Here is a 26,334-nt window from a genome sequence, read left to right as displayed (position 1 = left end):
GCATGCAAATTTTATATTGTCTCATCTGAAAGTGCTTAAAGAGCTAATTTTACAGTATTTGTTATAATTTTTTTCTGATATTGGAAATAGTGTAAAAATAGATTTAAAAGTGAGAAAATATGTATACTGTCTAGTGACGTCATCTGGCAGCATTTCCCATTTAAACACTTGTATTTTAGAGGATTGGATTATTTTGTCATATCTTCTCCAATGATTGTTCAATGCTTGAATCAAGGGTATCCTCATGTTCAGTTCACTCAGTAGTTTCCATTTAAACATGAAATTCATCAAATTTCAGACACCTGCAAAGTCTCTGTTCAGAGATTCAGAAGACAAGGTGCATTAGTGCAGTTATTGCTATTTCAAGAAATACATGTTAAAAGTTTCAAAGCCACCCGGAGCTTTATGGCAGAAAGAAAGTTCTGACTCTCTTCTTGATGCTTGGAAATAGGATTTCAGTATAAATTTTTCCCAGAACATATTTGAAGACAACTTATTAGTTATAGTTGAGATCGTTCATACCTCATTTTTCTCAAAGACTGCACTTACGATGCGCCTTGTCCTCCAAGCCTCTCAATTGAGCTTCATGTTTTCTTTGCTTTTCATTCATTCTATAGTTTTTAGTCTTAAAATACGCAACCTGTCATCTCCTTCTGTGGAGGATCGCGGATAAGTTATTGATCGCGGAAATCAAAGACCCTACGTATGCCCCTGTCTGTAGTTAAAATTGCATAACCCTTTACAGAGCAGGGGCAAGAAGGAGTGTGTGATTGAATGACGTTTTCAGGCTGACGTCACTCAGAGCGAATGATGTTCTTGTTTTCGTTACTACTTTTTTATTTATTATTGTTTACCCAGTTGTCTGTCATCCAAGCATGGTGAATTGGTGAAATATTAATTTAACTTCTAGGATTTCTGATACATCTTACCATTACTTCAACAACCAGTTCAATACAGAGTCAACCCATCAGGAACTAAAGCCATCGGTACGATTTGTACTATTTACTTTTTTCCAGGAAACCTATCTCTAATGTTGCTCCCCAGTCCCAGTTCTCTAGTAAATAATTTTCGGAAGAGTTTTGCTCTATCCCTCAATTTAACTGTGCATGGTTATATGAAGTCTGAAAGCAGTCTCATCCACCTCTCACTTTACATCACGCCTTGATGTCCATCAGGGCTTTCTTATGAACAGAGAAGGTAAGGTCTGAACAGCGTTGCCTAGGGGCAGATCATCTTTCGGCAAATAATTTTCTGTCTCTGATGCTCAATTGAAGTAAGCTACTGCAGCTGTTTTAAATTACAATTAACTGATGCCAAATATACGTGTTCAGGTATTCAAAAATCCTGCCGTAATGATCTGTTAGGTAATATGGGAGTCCCTGCTGAAAACGGATCATCGTTTGAACTTTTTGGTGGCTTGAAGCATTGATTGCGCCTCAATGTTTGATAGAAATATTTATACAGCAATATCTTCCTTTAGAATTGTAACTCAATGCACAATATCCTTCTGAAGATACCAAGTTCAAGAGGGAATGTTTCTGAATTTTTGTCTATTCTGGATATAGTTTGACAATTTTCATTAACAAATTTACTTACTCAATTATTAAAGTAAAAGTTTTTCTTTTTTCAGAACAAAATGATTCGATTTATCTCAAGCATCATTATAGCTTTAGGATTTGTAATTGTCTTCTTCGGTCGCTCTTCAGATAGTTGCAATGAGGCTGTCTGTGCAAGTATTGTCAGCAAATGCATGATTACCCAATCTTGCAAGTGTGATATGAAGAACTGCACTTGTTGCAAAGATTGTTTTAACTGCCTCAGCTATCTCTTCAGCGAATGCTGCTCTTGCGTCGGTAAGAATTTTTTTCAATCCTAAGAAAGAACAAAATCTGTGTGAGTCAAATTGGCCCCTAAGAATAAATTTATATTTTTCCGAATTTGATGAGCAATCAAGTAGTCCAGTGCTTGAATTGGAACTCCATATCTCAAAGTCTTTGGAGGTGGTCAAATGAATTAACTATGTTGCATTTTTTGAAACTGTGAGAGAGGTGTCAAAAATTTTTATAATTTGGAAGCTAAATATTTTTGTTGAAGGATCTAAAATTCGAGTGCACCCATGCATGTATGATGTGATTCATGTTTTTTATTCTATAGCTGGTCAAAATCTGAGGCCAATATGAAAGATTAAACAACTCTCCATCTCTTTTGGGATGCTATCTTTAAATAAAAGTAAATCTAAGGTTATGGTTTCAATGTAGATTCTTCTCATCCATTTTTCTATGTTGACAGTGTGAGTCGGCAATCACATAACTTGGTTTGCAACGTCGCAAACTTCCTGTCATACTTGGTTTTTTAAACAGAAAACTACTCAACAGCAATTCTTTAAAACTGTCTTATTTTTTCTTCTCTGTGCGAAGAAAATTCTGCAAAAACTTCAAGGAATGATGTCAATTTGTTCTCCTTTATAAAAATAGCATAGAGGCAGAGATTTTCAGACACTGCAAACAAAATAAGTGATTGCGGACTTAGGGCGTCAATGTATAATTCACTGCATCCCTTTGACAAAATTTTTGAAAGACCTATTTTCTTCTTTGTGATCGCTGTGACATGATACTTACCTCCTGTTCTATTCCAGATATCTGTCCAAAGCCAAACTCTTCAATCTCTGTTACGAGTCATGTGGAAGATCTCTCGGAGTCATTCCCGTCTCTGTTCCAGTCACTAGTGTCAGAGCCAGATTCTCAGCAAAGATGGCTCACATTCACCTTCCCCGTAGACTTTGACGTTTCTTTCTTCAGGCCAAATTTTGGAAAGGATGTCAAGTATGAAACACGTAAGTTACCATTTACTCTGTGGTCACTGTATTCAATAACCTCAGACTGGTGCTCATCATGAAAGTTGAATGAAGGATTTATTGATGATACTCATTTAGCCAGTCTGAGACTGTAGGAAAATCCTTGCCCTCCATAAATGATATTGGTATGTAACAAAGTAATGTGATTCAGTTTAGATTCTTAGAGTGTTATCTCAGTTTGCTCGGCAAGGGTGTTTTAAAACCAAGGAGCAAAGAAGCAGCAGATCAGCACTCCAACCGTTGCTTAGGAGAATGGAGAGGCCGTAACTAGTCAGTTTTGCGACTTCAAACTAGTAGATGTTTACCAAAAACAGAAACCATCTCCGGGCCATCGGAACACCAATGAGAGAGGCAATCGCCATTTGGACCAATCAGAGTGGCTCTCGATCGCCCAAAGTTGCATGAACAGCACGAATGAATCTGAGTAGAGTAGCGATTATCGGTATTTAGCTTTTATTTCCTCCATTATCAGACAATGTCATTTATGGATCAGTCAGTTTTCCAAAGTGACATTTCATCCTTTTTTGAAAAGGTCCCAATGAATTTTTGCATTAGACCAACCCCTGAGAACGTACAGATCAAGCGGAATCGTTGACGTGTCTGGCTCCGTGATTCCCGCGCCCCCCAGGATTTCGGAATGCGGACCTTGAGTCCGCGCATCCGTCCCTGGTGGTTGGCGGGGGCTGAAAGCGGGCCGGACCGGAGGAGCAAGTCAAGTTTTGACTAGTGCTTCGGAAGGGGATGGCCGGCCGCGTCCCTCGCTACTAGTAGGGAGGGGCGCTGCAAAGTCTGGGTCCCATGGGTGGAGTGGGTAGGACTTGGAGTGTCGGCGTATAACAGGACTCCTTGGAGTCCTGGCCGAGTGCCACCTGGAATCCCCCACACACTCACGGGAGGTAACCTTTCCGCTTCAGAGGTCCCAGTGCTGACGGACCCCTAGGGGTACGGATTCCCATCCTTAGAGCTGCTGGGAGGTTTAAATCCCTCCTGGCGGGGGTTAGGTACTCCGGAGGCATCGGGGTACTCCTATGAGGATGGGGGCCCGGCTGGACATTGTTGCGGGGGGCCCTCTCGCCTGACGAGGTAATGACCGCAGGTTGACCGTTGGGTGGGAATTCAACTCGGACAAAAGGGGATGCGTAGTGCGGATGCATCTCAAGGGGAGTGTTGTTAGTGTTTGGCGGGCCCACCGTCATAGGCCAAACCCACATAACCATTCACACTCCCAGGCCGAGGTCTCCGGGCAGCGGTGCCCGGGACGTTACACTCGGTCTGGGCCGCGATTGGTATCTGGTCTCCCGGGAGCGGGTCTGGAAAACCCCCCCGGGGCCCGCCGGATCTGGGGGCACTGGATCCACGGATCTGGTTCCCCCTCAATCCAGTGCGGGAGAAAGCAGATTTTCACTTCCATTTAAACAAAAAAAAAAAAAAAAAAAAAAAACCCTGAGAAGATATCTGCACAAAAGGAAAACGAGTCATGCTTTCTGTCACAAGAACACATGTTAAACAGCGGCCAGAGTTTCATCTACTAGCGTGACGTCACAGAAACGTAGTTATGGCCTCTCCATTCTTGTAGGCAACACTCCAACCAATCAACATCAGACTTTTTATGGTACCCCTTTCAGGATATGATTGCCAGGTTTTTTTGCAGCGTGTTTACAGGTCTCGAAGTCAGATAAAGTCTGGAAATTTGTCTCAAAGGTTGAGAAAATTTTTTAAATACTTGGATGGATTGTTTTAAGAAAAGGACAGAACGAATGCTTGTCAGTAATAGGCTAGCAAATTAATTAAAACAAAATTATTCTCCCTCTTCATGACTAAATGTCAGAAATGAATGTTTATTTTTCAAATGTGTTCACTTTAAGAATTAAGGTTCAAACAGGTGTGAGTCTATTCATTTCTCTCAACATTCAATAAAGAGTGGCAAACATGCTCCTAGCATTACCCACCAATAATAATTAAGGAGCTTCAATTACTGTTTCAACTGACCAAGGAAAATTGGCTCTGTGGCTAGGAAAAAGTCTAGAAAAATCCAGAACTTTCCAGGAAAAATTCTGGAAAAACCCTCCTTTTTGGCAATGGGTGTATTTTTAATCCATTCCAAAAACAGCTCAATAGTAATTTTTTTTTATTATCTTGCAGTGTTATATTTATATACATTGTCCTGTAAAGGCGTAAAGGATAGGGAAATAGCCCAACTCGCGATGAAACTAGAAAGCACTAAGGTGGCGATCACCGGCAAGTACGCATGTATGCAACACTGACCCCTCGCTGGCCGCTAGGCCGCCACTATATAGTAATGCCCAAAAGATGTAACCCTGACGCGGCACGCGCCAACCAAAGCACCTATCTGCGATCACCTCGGAAATACGCGATCTCTCACGTATGTCCGAGGTGCTCCTAACAGAGGCGTACTCTCAAGGTAGAGCACGTCTCTGCTACAGTCCTTAAACAACCATGTCCAACAAATTATCTCTCTTGCTAAAGCGTAGCTTTTCACATTTTGTAACCATTTTTCCTCTTTTCCAGAAAACTCAGAGCAAGAAGTGTACCCATCAAAAGAGATTATAACTTTAAACTGCTCCGTAGCATACATGTCTCAATGCATGTCTTGGAACAAGTGTAAGGCATCGTGTCAATCGATGGGAGCAGCAAGCTATCGATGGTTTCACGACGGCTGTTGCGAATGTGTGGGCGAAAAATGCCTGAATTATGGTATTAATGAGAGCAGGTAATGTAGTTTCTTGCTTTGTGCCATTCACTTTAGTTTTAGACATCTTATTAATTCTCTTTTCCAAGGACCTTCAGCACATCTCTTTTGAATGTACTACCTCACTTATGAATTTCATTTGTTTTCAGAATTAAGAAGTGATTTGACGTAGACGGGAACATTTAATTGAATTGAACTTTACATAAACTACTATGTCCTGCAGTACTTGAATGGTTGCCAAGGGATCATTTGCCTTACATAACACATAAATGGAAATTTTTGCTTGATAGCAGACATGCACCAAAATTTTTGGGGCAATTCGATTTTTGTCAAGTCTTAATTTTAGTCATAAGTTAACTTTCAACATAGTTATTATACATATACATATCGACGGTGAAAGTCGGCAATCACATTACTCGGATTGCGACGTCGCAGACTTTCTGTCATACTTTATTTTTTAAATGGAAAACTACTCATAACGGCAATTCTTTAATGCCTGTATTCTGCTGTGTTAAGAACAACCACTGTATGAACATCGGAATATTGCCAAATTTTCTCTAATAAAATCCTTATTTCTGAGGAAAGTGAATGTTTTTCCTTGAAGTTTTCAGATACTTCAGATCAAACTGCCAAAAATATTTTAGGAGAATTTAGAAAGAAAATATTCTCTAGTCTTCTAGGAAATTTTAGTTTTGTAAAAGAAAATTTGACACAGTCTAATGGCTCATTCAGTGTTCTTCTTTAGCACGGCAGTATTGGCACAAATATGAATCAAACTGCCTTCAGCTTATTTTTAGGAAACCAGAGAGTGTTTTCTGTATAAAACACAAAGAGTTTCCAACCCAATGTGATTAAAAATTTTCTGTAAAAAAGTCGCAATAGGGATCCTTTTCCTGCAAACAATCACGTATCAACTACCAAATTACATGTCTCAGTTTGCGACGTTCCCAATCTCTTGTCACATTTTTCTCTTTTAAAAAAGGCAAGATTAGTATTCTTGTACAGAATTTTCTTTGATATTTCTTCTTTCTAGGTCTGAAGAATTTTCTCTGAAAAATTTCCACAAATGATTTGTGCTTTGTCCTTTTGAAGAAAGAAATAAAATATGAGTCAAAATTTTCGAACAAAATGTTAAAGCCTGTGGTTTATTAGTTACACTATCAATATTTATAATAAGAAAAAAAAACCAGCCCAAACAGACTGGAAATCTAGAGCTTCTCCTTTCAGGTGCTCAGGAAGTTCCAAGCTTTCCCCCATCCTCATATGAAATTCATGATTGCTTCCCCCTGAAGACAAAGAAAAACCCAATTTTTCTCAAAAACTTGGACTTTTTCACTGCTAAAACGTTGCATTTCACTTAGGGCTCCCCCATTTTTCCCTGTTCTCACAGGGGCTCTTTCACTTCACACAACTGACTTTTGACCAGGCGTGGTCTGGAACTTTTCGCACTTCTTATTCATTCATGGTAAATAAAAAAAGGTCTGCAATTACTTGTTGGAAGGGTCAGTTTGGGTAGTTGTTGCCTACTCTATTAAAGCTATTTAAAAAATTACTATGGACTCAGTTTGTTACTCTCAAGTAACCCTATAACTCATCAATAACAGGGAAATTGCCCTAACTAACTCATGAAACTTCTAGAAGTGGTTTATTAAAAACGTACTGCTGGAAATTTGATTTTTTACCGCAATGCATGTGTAATACAGGTCTACTTCTCATGAACAAATTACCTATTACCCAGTTTGATACCCCCACCCTCTAATAAGCGTTGTGTGGTGAATTTTAGATGAAAAATTGCCATTTTGCATTGATTTTTAATCTAAGATTTTCGAATAATCTATGCTGGATGCCCATTTTAGTGTTACGTAAATGCAGCCCCCAATGCCTCTCTCCTCCTTAGTGCATAATACATTTTTATGAACAGTCCCCCATAATATGTATCACCAAAGAAAAAAATAATTGTAGAATATTAATACAGCTCTCAACTCAAAAATATGATCCTTTTCATTAACTTAATTTTATTGCAATTTCTTTCAGGTGTCTTCAGTGTCCCCTACCAACTGACACAACGGGAGAACTGGACTATGGAGAAGAGACAGACCTTTAATTCAGAGTCAAAACACTTTTCGATAAAAAGATGACCTGAACATAACGTTGCTTTGGTGCTCTTACCCATCAAAATTTCTGAGGATTCTCAGTCCGACTGATAATGAAAAGTATAAATTCCTCTCCTTTTAAAGTTAAAAACTTTTTACGAAAGATTGACACATGTGCCAACTACAATCCATTTCAAATGTTTGGATATTGACCTCTACTTTCTCCTGACTCAAGCTAGTGCCTGAAGACTCAGACGCAGTGCACATTTTTTTACCAAAGATTTCTACAAATGTTAAAAGCATATTTGAATCCTTTGACACAGAAGACAGGGTTTCATGAGTCAAACCAATTAAATATGAGATAAGTGAATCAATGGATTAAAGTGGTTCCTGTCTTTAAACAAAGTTTTTGCAGTACAAGTCCTCCTGTCAAACCTAAGAATACTCCATCTATTTATCTGTGTTCAATGGAGATTTTTAATATATGAAGGAAATCTGCAGTATAAAAATGCACAAGTGAGAGTGTAAAATGCCTTCGTCAAAATTTTTTTGATCATTAAGAAAATTGTATGAAATATATTTGTTAAACATTTTTATATGTATCACATGAATTTCTTTAAAACATTGTGTTTTAAGTGAATTAATTTATCGCAGTATCTAGTTGCCACCAATGAATGTCTGCACAAAATATGAACATTTTGAGTTGATGGAATTTGTAGTTTCGATTTACAATTCATGTGTGTACACTTTTTGGTAGCACATTAATATGCAGCCTCAAGTCTGCCGCACAGGAGGACTTCAACTGTTTTTTTCCTCTCTGTAAACATGTGATAGGGGCCATAAACGGCCTTACTTATCTTCATAAACCTATTGATCATTTATTAAGTCTGTAGAAATGTACCCACAGTCTCTTGTAAATAATTGAGCGAGACCTTTGTATTGTAAATTTCATTCCGTCCTGTCAAAAATGTATTTATCATAGATTAATAAACTTTTGTATTGGATGAATGTGTACTTTCTGTATTTTAAACAGCAGTGAAGTGATGAAAATTTTCCAAAAATTTACGCATATTTATGAGGGTCCATAACTCCTGGAGAGGTTCTGGAAATTTGCTACAGCACATTTTTTGCTCCAAGTGTGATTTAATACTTCAAATCTGTGCGTGGGAATGTGTTTTACTATTGAAGTTTCTAGATAAGTCAGCGTCATAGATTAGTTATTCACCTTTTTAGCAAGTTCCATTTTTCATTTTTCTACCTGCATATTTAAATGACTCTCCAAGGGAGCCATGATTCAAACAATCTGTCGAGCCACTTCTGTCCAATAGAATCTAGTCTTTGAGGCTTTAATCGTATCTTTTTCTCAAATTGAAGGTGAATTTAACGCTTCCAGAATAAGTACAAACTAAATGTCGCCAAATTAAATCAATCATTCGAATAATTATTTTTTGTCTAGTTGGGGAATTTCTTTATAAGGTTCTGAAGTATGCAGAATGAGGAAGTATACATAATGTAGCAATTGTAAAATGATACCTTTTCTCTCGTAGCACATTGACAGATACAAATTATGTACAGGATTTTAAAAACATAATTCTCAAATGTATAGGATATCCACTTGTACTCATTTTAGAATTGTGATGGAAAGCAATGTTCAGTTTGCACCAAAAATGTTCTCTTCTACATATGTTGTTTTGATCTGTAAGTCTCAATCTAAGCGTAATTTTTGAATATTTTGAGTTCATCTCTGTATTTATTTAGAGCCCCTCACAAAGAAAAAAACTTTCTATGGACTTCGAAATGGTCAGGCAAGTTTTACTTGACAATTTCAGTTCGTTCTGACCAGTTCCTAAATCTTGTAACAATTTTCATAAGCGCCTTGTATTCTTTGAAAACCTTTTTGGTCTAACTTACCTTTATTTTAAGAGACAACATCGAAAAATACAAAATAAGTACCTCTGTATCCCTAGTTTTAAGTTTAAGTGCTCTCTAATTTTATATTTTAACGTAGGAAAAGCTCTCGAGATGATGTATTTATTTTGTAAGTCAATTTTTATCTTTATAAATGTGCCTTAAATGTTGCTTTAGATTAGTTCTAAAGAGTTGTTTGAACTTCTCTTTAATCAACTGAATCCAATTGTGAACACTTTTATGTGCCTTGTCGAGTTCATTGAAGTAACTGCACCAGACAAGCACATAGTCTGTAGCATTTCAATGAAACTTTTTAGGTGGTTTCATCGTCAGTAGTCAATAGACATTTTTTACCTTAGCTAAAGTGATGTGTCTTTTGAATCTCTTTAATTCGTAGAAACTACTTTTGAAACGCATCCTGTGCGTTCTAATATACCTAATAATTAGTTTTTATTTGAAAGTTTAAGTAGCATAAATATATTTTTTTTTCTAATTTTGAAGCATTTTAAACAAAATGGTCGCTATTAATTTACGTTACAAAGGTCCATCTGTCGTAAATCTCTTTTTGAAGCCTGTGTCTCCTTCAGCTGACAGTAAAACGTGCCTAGCTGATGATTTTACAATAGTTTTGGAGCAAGTCAGTGCTAATAGTCCCTGAGTAGGTAACTCATATTATCCATGAACCATCAGCATTCGACCAAATTCCAATATTTAAAATTGAATGAACCAGGGTATTTTGCTGTGACATTTGATTGTCAATAAATGAGCTCATTATCTAAGAGTGAAATGCCCATGACTTTTTGTTTCATCACTGGTAAGGTTACTGAAACATTAAGACTTATTCTGTACTTTGTATTTCTAAAACGTAGGTAAAGTATTCAGGGCCTGATTTACAAATTGGCCGCCCGGGGCGACAGGCAGAAGCGCTGTCCTGGAGGGGCGGGGGAACCCCCAGGAGGGGAGGGTTCTGGGGGGCGCCTCCCCCTTGAAAATTTTTGAAATTTTGATGTCCGTGAAATGAAATTTTATGCTGTTCAGATCAGTTATTTAAGGAGAAAAATACACCGTGGCGTTTATTTAATTTCAATTCCTCAAGAGAAAAAGTAACATATTTTTCAAAATTTCCGAAATTTGGAAGAAGAATACAAAATAATAGAATTGATAAAGCAGGTAATCGCGTTGCGCTACACCACGCTGTGTAAATCTTGTTTAACGATCCGTGAGTCAAGTAAAGAGCCGAAAGATAAACATGAGAAAAATACAGTTAAACTAAGCTGCTGAAATAACTGCTGAGAAAAATGAACGAAAAAAAATAAATAAGAAGGAAAAAATCCATACCTTGACTCTTACTAGTTTGATAGAGATGCTGTACATTTTTTTTTGCTGCCCTCGAAAAAATTAAAAAAAAAAACCCTCTCGAATTTTGGCGCCGGGGACACTAGCCCCTGTTGCCCTCCCGTAAATCCGACCCTGAAAGTATTTTTTTTTTTTGTCAAGGCAAGTCATTTATTTAAACAAAATTGATAACAGAAAGTATTTAACAACATAATAAATGAAGTAGAATAAGTGTGCAAGTAAAGTAATTAATTAGGAGATGACTTCCCGAGACATGCCGGAATTACCAGAAGGTATATCTTTGGCTGGAGAAGGGGGTAGGGGGCTGGAATGTTGAGGGTTTCGGTATTGAAGAGATTTGATTAAAATGATTTCTTTTATATATTTTTGTATTATAATCCAGTTTAATTTATTAGCCAAGAAGGTTTTTTGAAAATTGTTGGGAGTTAATGTAGTACCAAGTTCAGTATCAAGTACTAGTTTTTTTGCAAAGAAACGGGAACAAAAGAAAAAGGTATGTTCCGGCATGTTCTCGGTCTGTCACTCAAAATTTGCACGTATTAGAATCTGTCAAGCCCCTGAAAGTATTTGGAAAGCAAATTTTAGGATGTTAGATTTAACTAAGGCGCTAAACTTTTTGGAGTCATTTCGGTTTTATTAGAGTGTCATTTTTGCCACAGGTTACTTCATAAATTGTGAGCAGCGCACTTTTTCAGTGTTGTACACATAATATCACCTTACTTATGAAACAGACCATAGTACTTTAACCCCCCTTCTTCTCAAGCAAAGTAATATCTCAAAGTAGAACCATCTGAATTGCGAAAGTTTTACATCTTACACTTAGACATAAAGCCTTCATTTTTGAATCCCGAAGTTTGTTCAGGAATGTTTTAGTATTTGTGCCATCTGAAGTTCATTTCTTTGACTCATGCCTGTCGCAATGAAATTGGTACTATTTATTTTCAAACCTCTGATCTTTGCCCTTTATAATAGATACTAGGCCAATAGGCAAAAGATACTATTTTGTTTTGAAAAAAAGTTGAGTAAATGATTTTTCAATTCTAAAATCTGGGTTCTCTTCTTCAAGTGAACAATATCAAAATTCAGAAACTTGATCTGTAAAGGCTGATTTTGCATGAAAATTTAAAATTACAGGAGGAACCGATACTATTGCTGTCACTCCTCTTTTATGAGATTATACCCAATTTTGCATAGAAAGCTTGTATAAGTTGCAATTTAGATATCTCATACTCTAATACGGTAGGTACCTAAGAAGCACCATACAAGAATGTACCAGTTTATGATTTGAGGCTCCCTTGTGATGTTTATCCGGTATTTTTATGTAAAAAAAAAAAAAAAAAAAAAACCCAAGCACTCAAATGTCAGTTGATTTTATTTTTCCTGTCTTATCTTGGTTTATTTATCCGACTGGAAAGAGGCATGAACAAACCTAAACCAATACCTAATACCTAATGGATAGAAATGAGATATCTGAATTACTTTGCTCCCTTTGCTTTTCTCTTTGCTCAAATACATATGAGACTTTAGACCTAAAGCGTCCCAAAATCGATTGATGAAGGTTGGTTTTTTCCAGGTAAAAATATCCATAAAACACTCAAAATCACGTCCTGCTCCAGTCATCAATTAATTACCAGTAAAGGCGATGGATCCAGGTCTGAAGAAGTTTATCATCGACTAATATTTTTATCTTAACATAAACATTGTATACTTGATGAGATACTTTTTTTTTGTTCATTTTCATAATATTTTGTACGAATTTGATATCAACTCAGTCAATAAAAGATCAATATTTTAAGACTGCTTCTCCTTACCTCCTGTGTAGCGTCAGATCATTTATTACTGTCTAACATTTTTCTACAGGTAATTTCTTTGTACAGGAATGAAACTGCGAAGATGTCAACACTTTCCCCATTTTTCCTAGCTTGAATGTTAAATTTCTCTGTACACATAATTATTTCATTTCTGTAGTCATTTTCAAATCCACATCAACTCAAACAAAAGTCCCCTTTTCGGACTTTTCACCCTTCAATCTTATTAATTATTTCCCAAATTATGATTACTTGATCGACAAGATGAGAGACAGCCAAGGCCCAACAGCCAATGGGAAGTAATGGACAACTTGAAGTAAGCTTGACTATAAATACCCCAGAAAGCCTAAACTCTCGGCCTCTTTTCCAACTCTCAGATCTGTGACTGGTGTCACTCGTTCTTAGGTCTTTTTCTCAACTTACAGGGTTATAGCCCTGTGTAACAAGGTGGAGAAATGGTGCTGGAACCACACCATTTCGCGGGGAAAACAGAGCCAAGAAGTTCCAAAAATTATAATTGGAGTCAAAAATAATTTTTTTTTAACTTTAATGAGTACCTACCATTATAAAACTGAGGATGGAGAGTGTTCAGCTCAGGCAGTTTGCATTGGAATATTGAGTTGGAGTGTATATTCAGTGTTGTTCTTCCAAAACTGCTCGCCTAAATACTAACTTTAACTTTTTGCTCTCCCACGATTATTTCGAATGCTTTTTCAAGTAGAGCCATTAAATGTTTTCAGTCTATCTTATGTGACACAATGCCTTTAGTAGGTTGTCCTACGTCACATCGTGACATTGTACCAAAAACCTGTGTCACTGATTCATCATCATTTCAAGTGCGACAACGGTATTCCATATTCTCAGCGGCTCACCCATTAATGTCGACGAAATTATCAACTCGGTCAGTAATGGGATCGATTTTGTAGGACTGGCTTTTTTTATCTGCTATGGAACGTTAGATCATTTATAGACTGCCTAACATTTTTCCATGGGTAATTTTTTGTACAGGAATGAAAATGAAAAGAGAACATAGGAATTCAACGATAAATTAATTTAATAATTAAAAAAAATATTTAATATAAAAGTATAATTTACAATGCGAGATAAATACATAAAATAAATTAAACTCAATAATAGATGTCCCATATGGTAGAATGCGACAGTGAGAATACAGTGGAATCTAAACGAGTCAAACTTCAGTTAACGAGATGCTGTTTGACAATGAGTCAAAAATTTTCCTGGTTCTTGGACAATGCCGCAAGAATCATGGTAAAAAAATACAATCAAGACGAAATCAGGAATTTTTTTGCTGAGAAGCTGCAAAAATCAAAGGAAATTTTTTGAAAATCTCAACAATATTTGATTTCAGGTGAGGAAAACATGAAAGGAGCAATTAAAAAGAAATAAACCGAACAGAATTGGATGTAAAGTAACGTTTCTATGTTCTAATGATGTCCTCTGATTAAATCTGTTATCAGATATTAAAATACAGATTTACGTTGAAAAATTCAAAAAGTATTTCAAAACTTCTGAAATTTGAAAAGAATTGTATCGCTAACTTCGATGAATTTTTTCTCAGTTTCACTGTCTAGTCTCAAGAAAGAGGGACTACATCTACATAAAGGATTAAGAAATTTTTAGTCTTGAGCACGCTCATGAAAAAAAAATCATCATTTCGAAGATGAAGAAAATTTTTTTCCTTTAAGTATTGTTTGGCACAATACTCAAAAGCTGAAGTAAAATGGATTAATTCTCATGATCCCTCTTTTCGACACTTAAAATTCAACAATTTAATGTTAATAGACCTGTATAATTAGATTAAGCTCGGATAATGATACAAGTACAATAACATTCATATCTCGACGATGTCATTTCCAAATTTTACCTTGAATTTATAAGTGTGATAAATTATATCGACGGTGAAACTCCCAAACCATGTATCTCATTTCCAGTACCAAAAAATCTCTGCCCTTATTTTTGTTTCATTTTTATAAAGAACAAATCACATTATTCCTTGAAGTTTTCTCAGAATTTGCTTTGTAATATGAAAAAAATCACGAAAATTTTCAAGAATTGACGTTGAGTCCATTTAAAGAATGAAGTATGAAAGGAAGTCTGCAACACGACATCGCAAACTGAGGTACGTGATTGGATAGTTTCACCGTCGTTATTTATTTATGAAAATTTTTGTGGAGTGGTATTTGGAAGGAAAATCTTATCATTATTTTCTGTGAGAGAATAACAGAATTGAGTGTGTTCAGAATTGAGAAAAATAAATTAATTCGTAAAAGTTTCAGAGGTGTGGAACAAAATCGGTGTTTTTGTACTGAGGTGCACCACTGATATGTAAGAATTTTGATTCTTCCGAGAAAAGAAGTATACAATTTTCTTTGCATAAGTGTATTGGGAAGACACTCCTCAAAAGAAGCTTTGTTTCAACAAAATACTTCCTACTTTATTTAGATATAAATGGTGCATAAAGCAAAGCAATTATATCATTGTACATCCTCTTTGGTGCACATTCAAGTACTCTTACTAAATGATTATGATTTACAAAATTTACTTTTTTTTTATGACAATAATTAGAGTTTGTCTGTTTTTAAAGGCAGAGGGCACTTAACAAGTATAACATGTATTAGATATTGAGGTTTCACTATTTACAACGCTTAAATACATGTCAAATAATAGTAAATAATACAGTTTGTATAAAAATAAAAAGTCGGGGGATTATTCACGTTAATCAAGTTAAGTAGTTACATTAAAATTTAAGTGCCCACATGAGAGGCCTTAAATTAAAAGAAGAGGTTGGTAACTAGATATGAGGAGCACCATTACAGACAGTAAGACACATATGACATTTGTGCTAGATTCTTCTAATTTAGTGTGATGAGTTTCATTTTACATGAGTATAATCGCACGGTGCTACGGTCCATAACAAGGACGCTGTCACTTAAATTCAGATTTTTCCTTTTCCAGATTAAATTCTTCAAGAAAAGAAAATCCTCCAATCACCATCATAGCTCATTTTTCTATTTTGAGTTTCCAATGCTGCAATAGTCATTTTAAAAGTATGACTGGCTGCTTTTCATTTATTGAATATTTGTTGAAAAATAATAGAGCAAATAATGAATGAAGCTACAGCAGTTTTGTTCTGGGGGGCAAGGAGCAATTTTGTAACTTATCTCCAAACTAGGAATTATGTACGACAAGACTTGTTTTTTTTTGCTTGGATTTTTAGATTTTGGATGAAAATTCAGAGTTGATCAGAGAGAAGCAGCTAGGGTGAGAAAATATCAAGGGCAAGCAGGAAAATATATGGGTATCTTAAAAATAGGTTCCCAAAATTCTACTTAAATTTCATTACATCAATGAATACTGTTGCATGAAATTTTAAAAGAAAACTCATGATGCAACAAGAAGTCACATAAGTTGAAGGAATACATAAAAACGGGATTCTCTCATACAAATAAAACAAACGTTCTGAAATGATCATTCATTACTGACTTGGTAACCTTACCAATACCAAGATAATTGATAGTTTCATTATTTCTAACCAACTCTTAACTTGGTTGACTCCTTCGCTGCTTCCACAGTGCTAATAATACATTTCCGCAAGGTTACCAGCTCAGCACTGTGGAAAATAAAATGAAAAGAGTTTTTCTTATTGTAAAATTTTGAATCCCTTTCTATTGCATTATTCTTATTCATAAACTTAGAAAGCACTGGAGCAGTATTTTTAGGGGCTAAACCATTTAGTGAACTCGATGCTGCAAAGAGGCAGACAGCAATTCTTAATGGAGGTAATTCAGAGATGAGGAAATAACACCTAAGATTAAACGGTTCACTCAAAGAAACATCACCATCACTAAATAACAACAAGTCACTATCATCATTCTTCCCAATCTTCATCATCATCATCCGAATCATCAGAAGATGAGTCCGAATCACTGTCACTCTGTAAAGCGTGAGCTCGCTCAGCCAGAGCTTTGGCCAATGCTCCCGCTAAACTATCCGGTGGCACAGTAGAAGCAGTTGTCTTAGAGACTGGTTGGACAGCTTTAAGTTCAACGCCTTGTCTTATTTGGTCTAACAACTCATTGCGTGTGTCCGGCACTACCCGCCTAGCGGTGTCGGCTTCTACATGTTTCAACCTGGCTCCAGTTCGTATTGATTCCATCAACGCTGAGTGAGGGTCGACTGAGTTACTAGGTGTATCTCCTTCCGATCTGTGCATAAGAGGAGGTGGAGGAGGCACTGAGCTTGTTGAAGGGGCTGCAGCTGTGACTAGAGGGGCCATTGGTGGAGGGGGTGGTGGTGGGGGAGGAGGAGCGAATGCTTCCGTTGGACGTGCTGCTACCACCTCCGAGATTCTTGACATATGCTGCGTTTGCTGTGCTACAGTTCGCTCTGGCACAGGGGGAGGTGGAGCAGGAGGGGTATGGGGTGGTACTTGGGGCGCCATAGGAAGGCGTGATGGAGGTAACGGAGGCGCTGTCCTGCCACTGCCACCAGATAGGACTGTCCTCCGAGGCACAGGGGGTGGCGGGTTACGGATGTCTTCCTTCACTGCATCCACACCACCATGGGAATCGATGAAGCTGTAAATGAAGTCGCGTGTTTTCTTGTGTTCTAGATCTTTTTCGGAGATGCCAGCCTGTTAAATGGACACAGAAAAGCACAGCACTTAGATATTCGGTTGAAGAAAAGGGAGAGAGAAAAGTGGGGTTAAACAAATGAAGGTTGTGTGGCATTGTAGGTTTCATACTGAAACAATTTTGAAGGCATTCAAGTGATGCCCAGTATGCAATAAATTTTGAATTAAGAATAAAAAAATAAGAAAAAATAGAATCAATCAAGATTGAGAATTTGGGATTCTAATGGTGAACAGAACACCCTCCTCCTTCCATGGCAACCGATCCCATATCAGGCTAAAAACAAAATCATCAATTACAGTATTCAAGTTGAAAATAATTCAAGGAAAATCCCTGAGTGAAATTGCAGTATAAAGATAAAGTGTGAGCATATTTACACACATTTCAAGATACCTAAGTTTATAAATCTTACTTGAGCAAACATTACTGTGAAATAACCTAAAAGTAAACTTTTGATAAGTCATAAGTTAGAGTAGTATGTTACCTTGGATATTGTGACTAACTTTAAAAGAAATTTATCTTCCTTTGGTAGGTGACCTTCTTTAGGAGGCCATTGCCACTTGCAGCAATCATACTTTCTCATCGTTGTTGGCTCTTTCTTGTTTGTTTGTTTTGTTTGTTTGTTTGTTTTGTTTGTTTATTTTTTTGTTTGTCTGTCTATTAATTACATCGTATTTTTAAAATTTGTACACAGTCCCTTGAAATCAGTGTGTATCAGCAATGAATTTAAAGGATCAGATTTTGCAATAAGGAACAGCAATTTTTATCTCATACATAAGAGCATCTATCTACATCTTCCAATTTGCAACAAGGAACCACTCGTCGATTCCTACTAGATCATTGCATGCCTATTAACAAGTTTTTAAACGCACTCACATGCACGGAAAAAAATAAATTGCTGATTCAACAATTCAATTGCAAAAAACAGTGAGTGCAATGTTTCAACGTAGATTTTACAACAAAAAAATGCTACTCTAACCACATTATAAACTAATTTAACCACGGGGGTGGTTAAAGTAGCATTTTTTTGTTGTAAAATCTACATTGAAACATGGGACTCACTGTTTTTAGCAATTGAATTGTTGAATCAGCAATTTAATTTTTTCCCGTGTGTCTATCCTCACAGAGTGGTTCAGTGGTAAGGCAAGAATAATGGAATATTCATTTTTCCATTTGAAGCTATGGTAAAGATTTGATTATAAAGTGTTCATCACAAGGATCCTGATAATCATTCTTTTTCTGTAGTTTTAAATGGCAAATCCATCAATTTATCGTGAGGTACAACATGCCGCTGATGCGGTTGTTTTAAAGAAAAAAGGCCTCTCCTTTCCCAAAAAACTCTGGTTCTTTTCTACACAAAGCCATCCAAATATTTCTTCTAAAATGAGTCAGCAATAAGGGTTCCTTATCGTAAAATTTAGTCCATTTGAGTCTCTGCAAATTATTACCTATTTGACTAGGAAAGGAGAACTGAGGAAGGGGGTCAGAAATAAAGAGAAAAATTTCTTTTAATTGTCATTAATACTTGTTAGATGTATGGTGTTGGTACTAATATTTTCTTTTACTTGCTTTGACGCATAACTTATAGGATGCTAGAAACAGGCGTACAAAGGCCTCTGGCAAAATAAATTTAAATTTATGACACCTTTGCCGTTGTATTCTTCAACTCATCCATACCTGACTCTATTGGTGTTAGCGTAATATTCCAACAATTTTTGACTTGAGAAAAACAATAAAGTAAAGCTACATGTGCACAAAATTAAATGGATATTGTAGTTTGGATGGGCACAGGAAGCCAGAGAGCCAATCCTATAGACTTGGCCAGGGTCTTTCTACACCTGAATAATTTACTTGGGGGAGGTTCTTTTAACTCAAAGTAACCATATCAAACCCTACAATAAAAGATATCGTCTCTGACTTGGCTCTCTTGGTTGCTAGGGGCTGCAGCAAGTCTAAGTCTAGGGCTTTGACCTCAAATTAGGTATCATTAGCAGAGTGATTAACCCTTAACCTTGTGCGTGTGTCAAAACAAAGTTGGCAAATGCAGTTAACATTTAACACAACTCTAATTTGGTATATTCAATACTTCAGGTGATTAATACTTTTGTTCGCTTGGTTCCCAACCATTAAGAAATTATTTCAATAGCTGGTCAAATTCTCACCTTTAAATTCATTTGACTACATTTTGATCAAGATTTTTTATTTGGTTTAATCCACCCAACTTAGAACTCTGTGCTAAAAATACAGAAATTATTAGCTTTTTTGAAGAGTGAAACAAATTGGAATTGCAAAAAGAAAAAAAAAAAAAAAAAGTGCTAATAATAGAACAAAAAAATACCTTCTCGAAAAACTCTTGAAATATAGGGTCTTCCACATTGTCAACGTCAAAACCTCTGTTTGGGTTCCATCCAACATGCTGTACATGAGTAAAGTTTTGGGGGAGACCAATATCAGCCTTGGTGAATTTGGTTTTTCGTTTTTTATCCTTGTGCTTCTTTTTCATTTGACCTACATCCAGAGAAAAAATAATGAGAAAATGTAAATGGATGAATGCAAATATGAAATCAAAGTTTATTTCAAAGTTCATTGTTGTAACTCAGGAACCGCTTGATGTCCTCCCACAACAGGGTATCAAGCAACTTTCAAAAAAAAAAAAAAAAAAAAAAAAAAAAAAAAAAAAAAAATCATCCTGACATTTCCTGATTTTCCTGGTTGCAAGACACGCTGCACAATGTAAGTCTGGGAAATCCTCGAAGGTTATGTGAGGATCAACTAAAAAAAAAAAGTGCAAAAATACCTAGTTAAAGTTTTTCCAATTTAACGTGGAAAAGTTACAGCAATTTAGTTTTATTGATCTTAAAAAATTCAATTTCTGGCAAATTTTGAAATTCCATGTAAAATCAACAAATTGACCAAAATGATCTAACATTTGGGGAATATTTTTTTCTTCAATACCAAGGTACTTACAGCACACCAAGTGTGAGCAGTGTCTAAGAGGTCAAGGTTCAAAATTTTGTTGAGATTATATGCAATGACCTGATAAACATACTTACTTGAATTGCTAGAATGCATTTTTAGTCGGCAGTTCATATAATGAACACATTTTGGAAAAAAATTTCCTTCCTGAGGTTAAAGTTATTTTAATTTATCATAGCAAAAGGTACAGAACAGAGGTTACTTTGAAAGAGCAATGAAACAGAGCTGAAAGATTAATAATTTAGGTTTTTCATATTATGTTTAGATACATAGTTTCATGACATTTTTAAAGTAACTCGTGTAAAAATAAGGAATTCAGGAAAAATGGTTTACTTCATACTATTTAATATAAGCATCTCCAAAAATATGACAGAATCTGTGAAAAGTAACCTTATCTTCCAAGGGAAAATTTTCCTAGACTTTTTTCAAACTTATGAGGGAAGAAATCTGGATATTTTGGCTCAAGTTTGACGCTGAAAATTCAAAAATTGAAGGAGATATGAGTCCTAAAGTTCCAAAACAAAAATTCTTAGGTTGTAGAAAAATAAGGTTTCAGCTTTCGCAAAAATGTAAGGAAAATTTTCTCCTTGAAGAAAAGGGCACAAATGGGTCCGGATTCTACAAATAAATATAGAATATTTACATATGTGGAAAAAGGGGAGGCTTACCGATAGATCCTGAACTCAAATATTGGGGAGAGGATGACATGGAGCCATTTGTTAAACTTGGCTGATTCAGGCTGGTAGTGCGAGGGACAGGTTGTGTCATATGTCGGATTTGATTACCAGACCTGGATCTCTTTTCTAGAGGAATAGAGGCAAACAAACATGAAAAATAACGAGCAAAAAAATGATATTCCAGCTGATTTAAAATTTTTCTACAAGCTCTCATATGACATGTTTTCTTTACCGACATTTGTGCTGCAAATTTTGGGAAAATGTAACTTGGGTTGAAGTAGGTCTAGCGAGAGCCTGCAGGCAGTGTCTGGAATTAAATGCAATGCTGAAGGAGTCAGTTGAGGAGCATTCTTATCTTTAGCAAGTTGAAATCATATTGCTTAAAAGAGATAAATTTTATGAATAAATTTGTAAAATTAATTTCACATTGATTTTCAGACTTCCAGGGAAGGTATTTCGGAGTTAAGATCTGGAAAGAGCAAAAATAGTTTCCTGCAAAGTTGATACGCAAGACAGAGGTGAGCATTATACAAAGATTGAAAGGTGGTGGGCAGGATGAGGGCGCGGTCAGAGGCCGTCAAGCTGCTAGAAGCACCCCATTACAAACATGTATTTATCTCCCCTAACACCATCTGCAGCTAGCGCTGAACGTACCGGGTCTTAGGAGGTGTGTTCAGAACCTTGATGCACTGTTTGATTACGCCTTTAATCTTAATTTTTAGCTTATTTCTGGAATGCCAAATTTAAACGCAGTTTCAACTTTATGATGGCTATGCAGAAACTCTAGTGTACGAGAGATAACTGATATCACAGTTGACCTGGGGGTACAACACCAACTACATGTCAGAGCCTACTGTGAATGGAGCTGATGTTGGATTTTAATAAAAGTAAATCTCTCTCAAAGTGTCACAACCTGATTCTTAGTGACACGAAAAATGCTTGAGAAAGCAGGAGTGCAGAAAGGTCTTGGCCTCTCCCAATTAATAATTTGCCTTCCCCAAAATTTGTTGTTTTGCTATAATTGCGCCTCTGGAAAAAAAAAAAACGCTTAACAGTTTCCTTCCCCATAAGCAATGCACTTTTAAGTTTCCTTCTCCAAAAGCAGCAAAGAAAAGCCTTCCCCAATTTTCATGCGAGCAGCCACGCGCTCATGATTACGTTATTGAGAATATTCTGCACCCCAATGAGATGGAAATTCTCAGTTTTGACGAAAGAATTGGGAAAAATTTGATTGTTTTTTCTCAACTTTCATGTGGAAAAATGGACAAAATCAGACTAGGCAAGCAGGAGGAGCATAAAGCATGCAACAAACCTAATCTCCTTTGTCTCTTCGTTTCTAATTTTGCTATTAAAATTGAATGAAATTTGCTTGCTTCTTCTGTGCTGGCGAAATTAAAGGCAATGATACAATTCTGTAACAAAGGATAAAAACAGCGTTGATTTACTGAAGGTTCACACATAATGAACACGTTTTTGAAAAAATGTTTGATTTTTACCAAAACATATTTATGAAAAAAAAATGGAGTCTCGATTTCAGCTTTGTATTTTTTTTGTCCCATGGAAAAGTTTTCCTTCCAAAAACAGGGGACGTAAAACGTATGCAATTCAAACATCAATCAAAACCAATGAATTTAATGCACTCATAATGCGAAGTCAGTTGTGCTAGTCACAGAATCGAGTTTTGATGCTTCCAGATTGGAGATCAACAAAAAATAATGAGATCTATCCAAACGTCATGTTTCCACATCCAATGTTAACAAAAATATCGCTCTTCAGGCAACGCTATGTAAGATGTCATTCACCGCAGTAGCACAAACCATGCTTTTATCATCCTCACCTATTTAAAGTTGAGAAACTGAAGTGCCAATAAGTATCACAAATTGATTGATCCAAAGTAGAGGAAAACACAGTATGTACTGCGGAGGATGATGACATACAATTTTTTTTCAAAAGGCAATATCTCTGTTTACATTGAACGTAAAGACTAGACACTTGGACAGATCTTAGTATTTTTTGCTATGTAGTCTATAAGCGTGGATTATCTGTAACTTGCACAACTGACTAATGGCAGATGAAGAGTTTTTACCGAACAAGTTTGAAAAAAATATTTTATTCCGGCCTTCAATACAGCTTTCTTCAGATGGAGTTTAACTTATTTGAAAGAATTTAAAAAATGAGAATATTCAGGAAATATCCTCCAGTTCCAATAGATTCTTGTTGGATGCCTGTGAGAATCTAGCAAGAGGCCTATCCTCTGACACACTGATTACTCTACAGTGGTGACTTTCATGAAAATACACTTGTTGAGTGCATATGTATTTAACTGGAATGACACTTACTTCCCCTTCGAAAGTGTGTAAGAAAGGTCGCGGGGCAAGATAATCCATTCTGTTATATATTTCATGTTCCCACAGAAGCATCTTTTGATTGATGCAGTACAGTCGAAAGAAATAAGATTTTCTTGGATTATCTTTAACCAAACATAGCACTCCAGTTTCTTGCTTGTGCCATTCGACATCATTTGATCCTTTTGTTGAGAATAGTTGCACAACAGTTGATGCCAGAGTCTGAAAAACGGACAAGAAAAATCAGAATGAATACTTTGATACTTTGAAACTCATTAGGTAAATTATGTGTCTCTGATTCTAAATTTTGTTTTTTTCTGGCTTTCAATTTCCCCAGAGTGCATTTTTCATTTTTTTCTGTGTGAACCCAGCACCAGAGTTGGGAAAAAATTATTTCGAAATTATTTGGTCAATCAGCAACATCTGATCAATTGTCAATCGGACAATTAATTTGACGATTGATCTATCTTATCAGGTAGAAAATTCTGAGGACCGAGCGTCTAATTAGAGTTGCCCCACCAATTTTAGTAATTGCTGAATTATTCACGCCCAACTCTGCCCAGTGCTATCCTGCCATCCTATTACTTACATATTCAAGCCATAATTTTAGCATTTTATGTCTTCTCCTTGGGTATACAGAGACACAAAGAGAGGAAAATTGGGTACTGTTAAAGTCTGCCAAAGTAGATTTAAGCACTTATTAGTGCACATAGCATGATTTAGGAGAGACAAGAGACTAAGTGAAATAATGATTCAATGTTGAAATTTACTTATTAATTGTCAGTCAGCAATCATTAATTTGGGAGAGCATGAATTCATTGATTACAATAAGCCGGTCCAACAAAAAATTATTGAGTGCTAGCAACTCTCTCTTTATAAATGTACAAAAAAACTTTTGTTGAAACTTACGAAACATCGAGGTCCGAGAAGGTAAAACAGTTGCTCATTTTCTTCCTTGGACAGCAAGCTAGAACCAATGTTTTCAGTTCCTCCGCCTTTGTTGGACATTTTTGGGACAGAAATGCAAATCTGATTTTGTTAAAAGAGAGATAATGATGATACTGCAATCTGAAAAAATAAAATTCCAAGTTTAAAATTCTTTGAGATACCAAAGGATACCTGAAAAATTGTACTCAGAAAAAAGGAGGAGGAAATAAATAAATAGTGACAAGCAGTGTACCTACTGGAATAACAACAGATCATAGGGCGAGAAATCTCGCTAACACCCAATTTATCGGTGAGAAATAGTAAAAAAAACACCAATTCTACAGAAATGTAAAAAAAATAAATATTTTCCTCCAATCTTAAAACTTTTAAGAGGGCTGTAACCATGTTTGTGTGCAAAATTAACTTTGCAAGCAGAGATGTTCAATTTTATGGCAAGTACTACGATGATTCGTCAGAGGATCTACTTATGGCATTTAGTGGAGTAGTGATGAATCTTGGCAAGAAGGACCTCCAGTAAAAGGACGATGACAGGCTATTTTAAAAGATATGAGAAAGTGCCAACTCCCTGAAGGGCTAAATGTGGATAGAGGATTATGAAGACTAAGTTCGTAGAATGCCAGATGATCAAGATTTGTTCAACAAAAGGTGATGTAAGGCAGCTCTTATAAATGCATGTGATTAATTATGTAGCGTAATACAGTGTCCTTTATCTTTGCAAGTTTTACCGGTGAAAGATTATGAACAGATTGCAATTTTTAATGCCAAAACAAAGTCGACAGATCTAGGTCAGTCCGTCAGGAAAGTTGAGTGTAATAATCTTTGCAAAACGGGGGCGAGGGCTGTCCGCGTTGCCAGAAGATTCCCCCCATTTGCTTGTCCCACTTTGCTGTTCCCCCAATCCGATTACATTGGTCTTATGCAGATCAGGGAGATGGGGGAACTATGCAGTGGTGCAGCGCAAATCGGAGCAATGTTAGGAAAGTAGTGAAATAGAGAGTCAAGGGAATTCATTGTCAGATCGGAAAATTTCGAAGAACATCTTGCTAACGGACTGACTTAGGTCTATCAACCTTGATGCCAAAAGACAATAAAACAAAACAGTGCAAGGACAGTACAATCAATTTTTACAGTTTTAATTCATGGAGCAAAATGGTAACATCAACTGCTCTAAACGACCTAATGCCGTGAAGAAGGTCTTCCAGGTAGCAATAGAAAGAGCTTATCTTCGGATTCTTATCTGTTGCTGCTATCAAGGACTAACTTGCACAACCACATCTTGGGCAATTGCACTGCAGCCACTTCATAAGCCTTAAGTTGTGAGACCATGATTTCACTTAAGTTTCCTGGAATCAAGTCATCGCACAGCTCAGTTCCCGATTCATATCTTGTGAGAACCTTAAAGAGACAAGTCGTAATGTTCTTTCACCAAGGATTACTGGCAGAACTTGTGACCTTCGGTGTGCCAAGCGACAACAGGAGAGTTCCTTGAGGTTGGAATAAGGAAATAGAGATCAAGGAGTTTAAGTTACAGTTCGATGACTAATTTTCCATTGTAAGCCAGTGACACGGCAACCCTGTTTGACACCAAGATTCGTAAAGAAGGAAAAATTCTCCTTGAGTTTGGCTGATCGAGACATTTGAAACTCCAAAATAAGGGGAAGATAAGCATAAAATTTAAAATCCTGCAACGATTATTTGGGAGCATCTGATTAGAAATGATTACACCCTACAGAATTTCTTAACCTAACTACTTGTGTTGTGTGTGATAACTTACGAGTCGCGACCCCGTTCGGAGCTGTAAATTCGATGGACGTCCCAAAAACTTGAACCGATGAAAAGATGAAACTTGAGAATCTTGGACGAAGCGACTGGAGTCACGAAAACAAGAACGCGAAGCTAGAAAAATTAAACAATCAGCGAAAAGGGTGTACTTTATCACTTCATTATCAATAACAATAATAAAACGAGCAACACTGTACTTGTAAAAACCTACTGCAGCTGACGGCT

At 36.5% G+C, this 26,334-nt stretch overlaps 2 protein-coding genes across 2 annotated transcripts; one reads left to right on the top strand and one right to left on the bottom strand.

Moving 5' to 3' along the window:
- Positions 1–827: 827 nt before the first annotated feature.
- cv (twisted gastrulation BMP signaling modulator crossveinless) lies at positions 828–12,731 on the top strand. The gene is made up of 5 exons (XM_019058839.2): positions 828–986; positions 1,631–1,853; positions 2,636–2,833; positions 5,384–5,585; positions 7,599–12,731. Exons 2-5 carry the CDS (start codon positions 1,637–1,639, stop codon positions 7,666–7,668), a joined length of 687 nt encoding a protein of 228 aa, XP_018914384.1. The 5' UTR covers positions 828–986; positions 1,631–1,636; the 3' UTR covers positions 7,669–12,731.
- On the bottom strand, positions 12,225–26,334 carry LOC109042217 (actin nucleation-promoting factor WASL). The gene is made up of 7 exons (XM_019058856.2): positions 26,102–26,334; positions 24,289–24,447; positions 23,374–23,601; positions 22,347–22,446; positions 21,026–21,160; positions 19,720–19,889; positions 12,225–17,383 (listed from the first exon to the last, which is right to left on the bottom strand). The coding sequence occupies exons 2-7, from the start codon at positions 24,385–24,387 to the stop codon at positions 16,619–16,621; spliced, it is 1,497 nt and encodes a 498-aa protein (XP_018914401.2). The 5' UTR covers positions 24,388–24,447; positions 26,102–26,334; the 3' UTR covers positions 12,225–16,618.

Source organism: Bemisia tabaci, chromosome 5 (assembly GCF_918797505.1).
Source record: "Bemisia tabaci chromosome 5, PGI_BMITA_v3".
Lineage (NCBI taxonomy): Eukaryota > Metazoa > Arthropoda > Insecta > Hemiptera > Aleyrodidae > Bemisia > Bemisia tabaci.
This window is presented reverse-complemented; position numbering and strand designations above follow the sequence as displayed.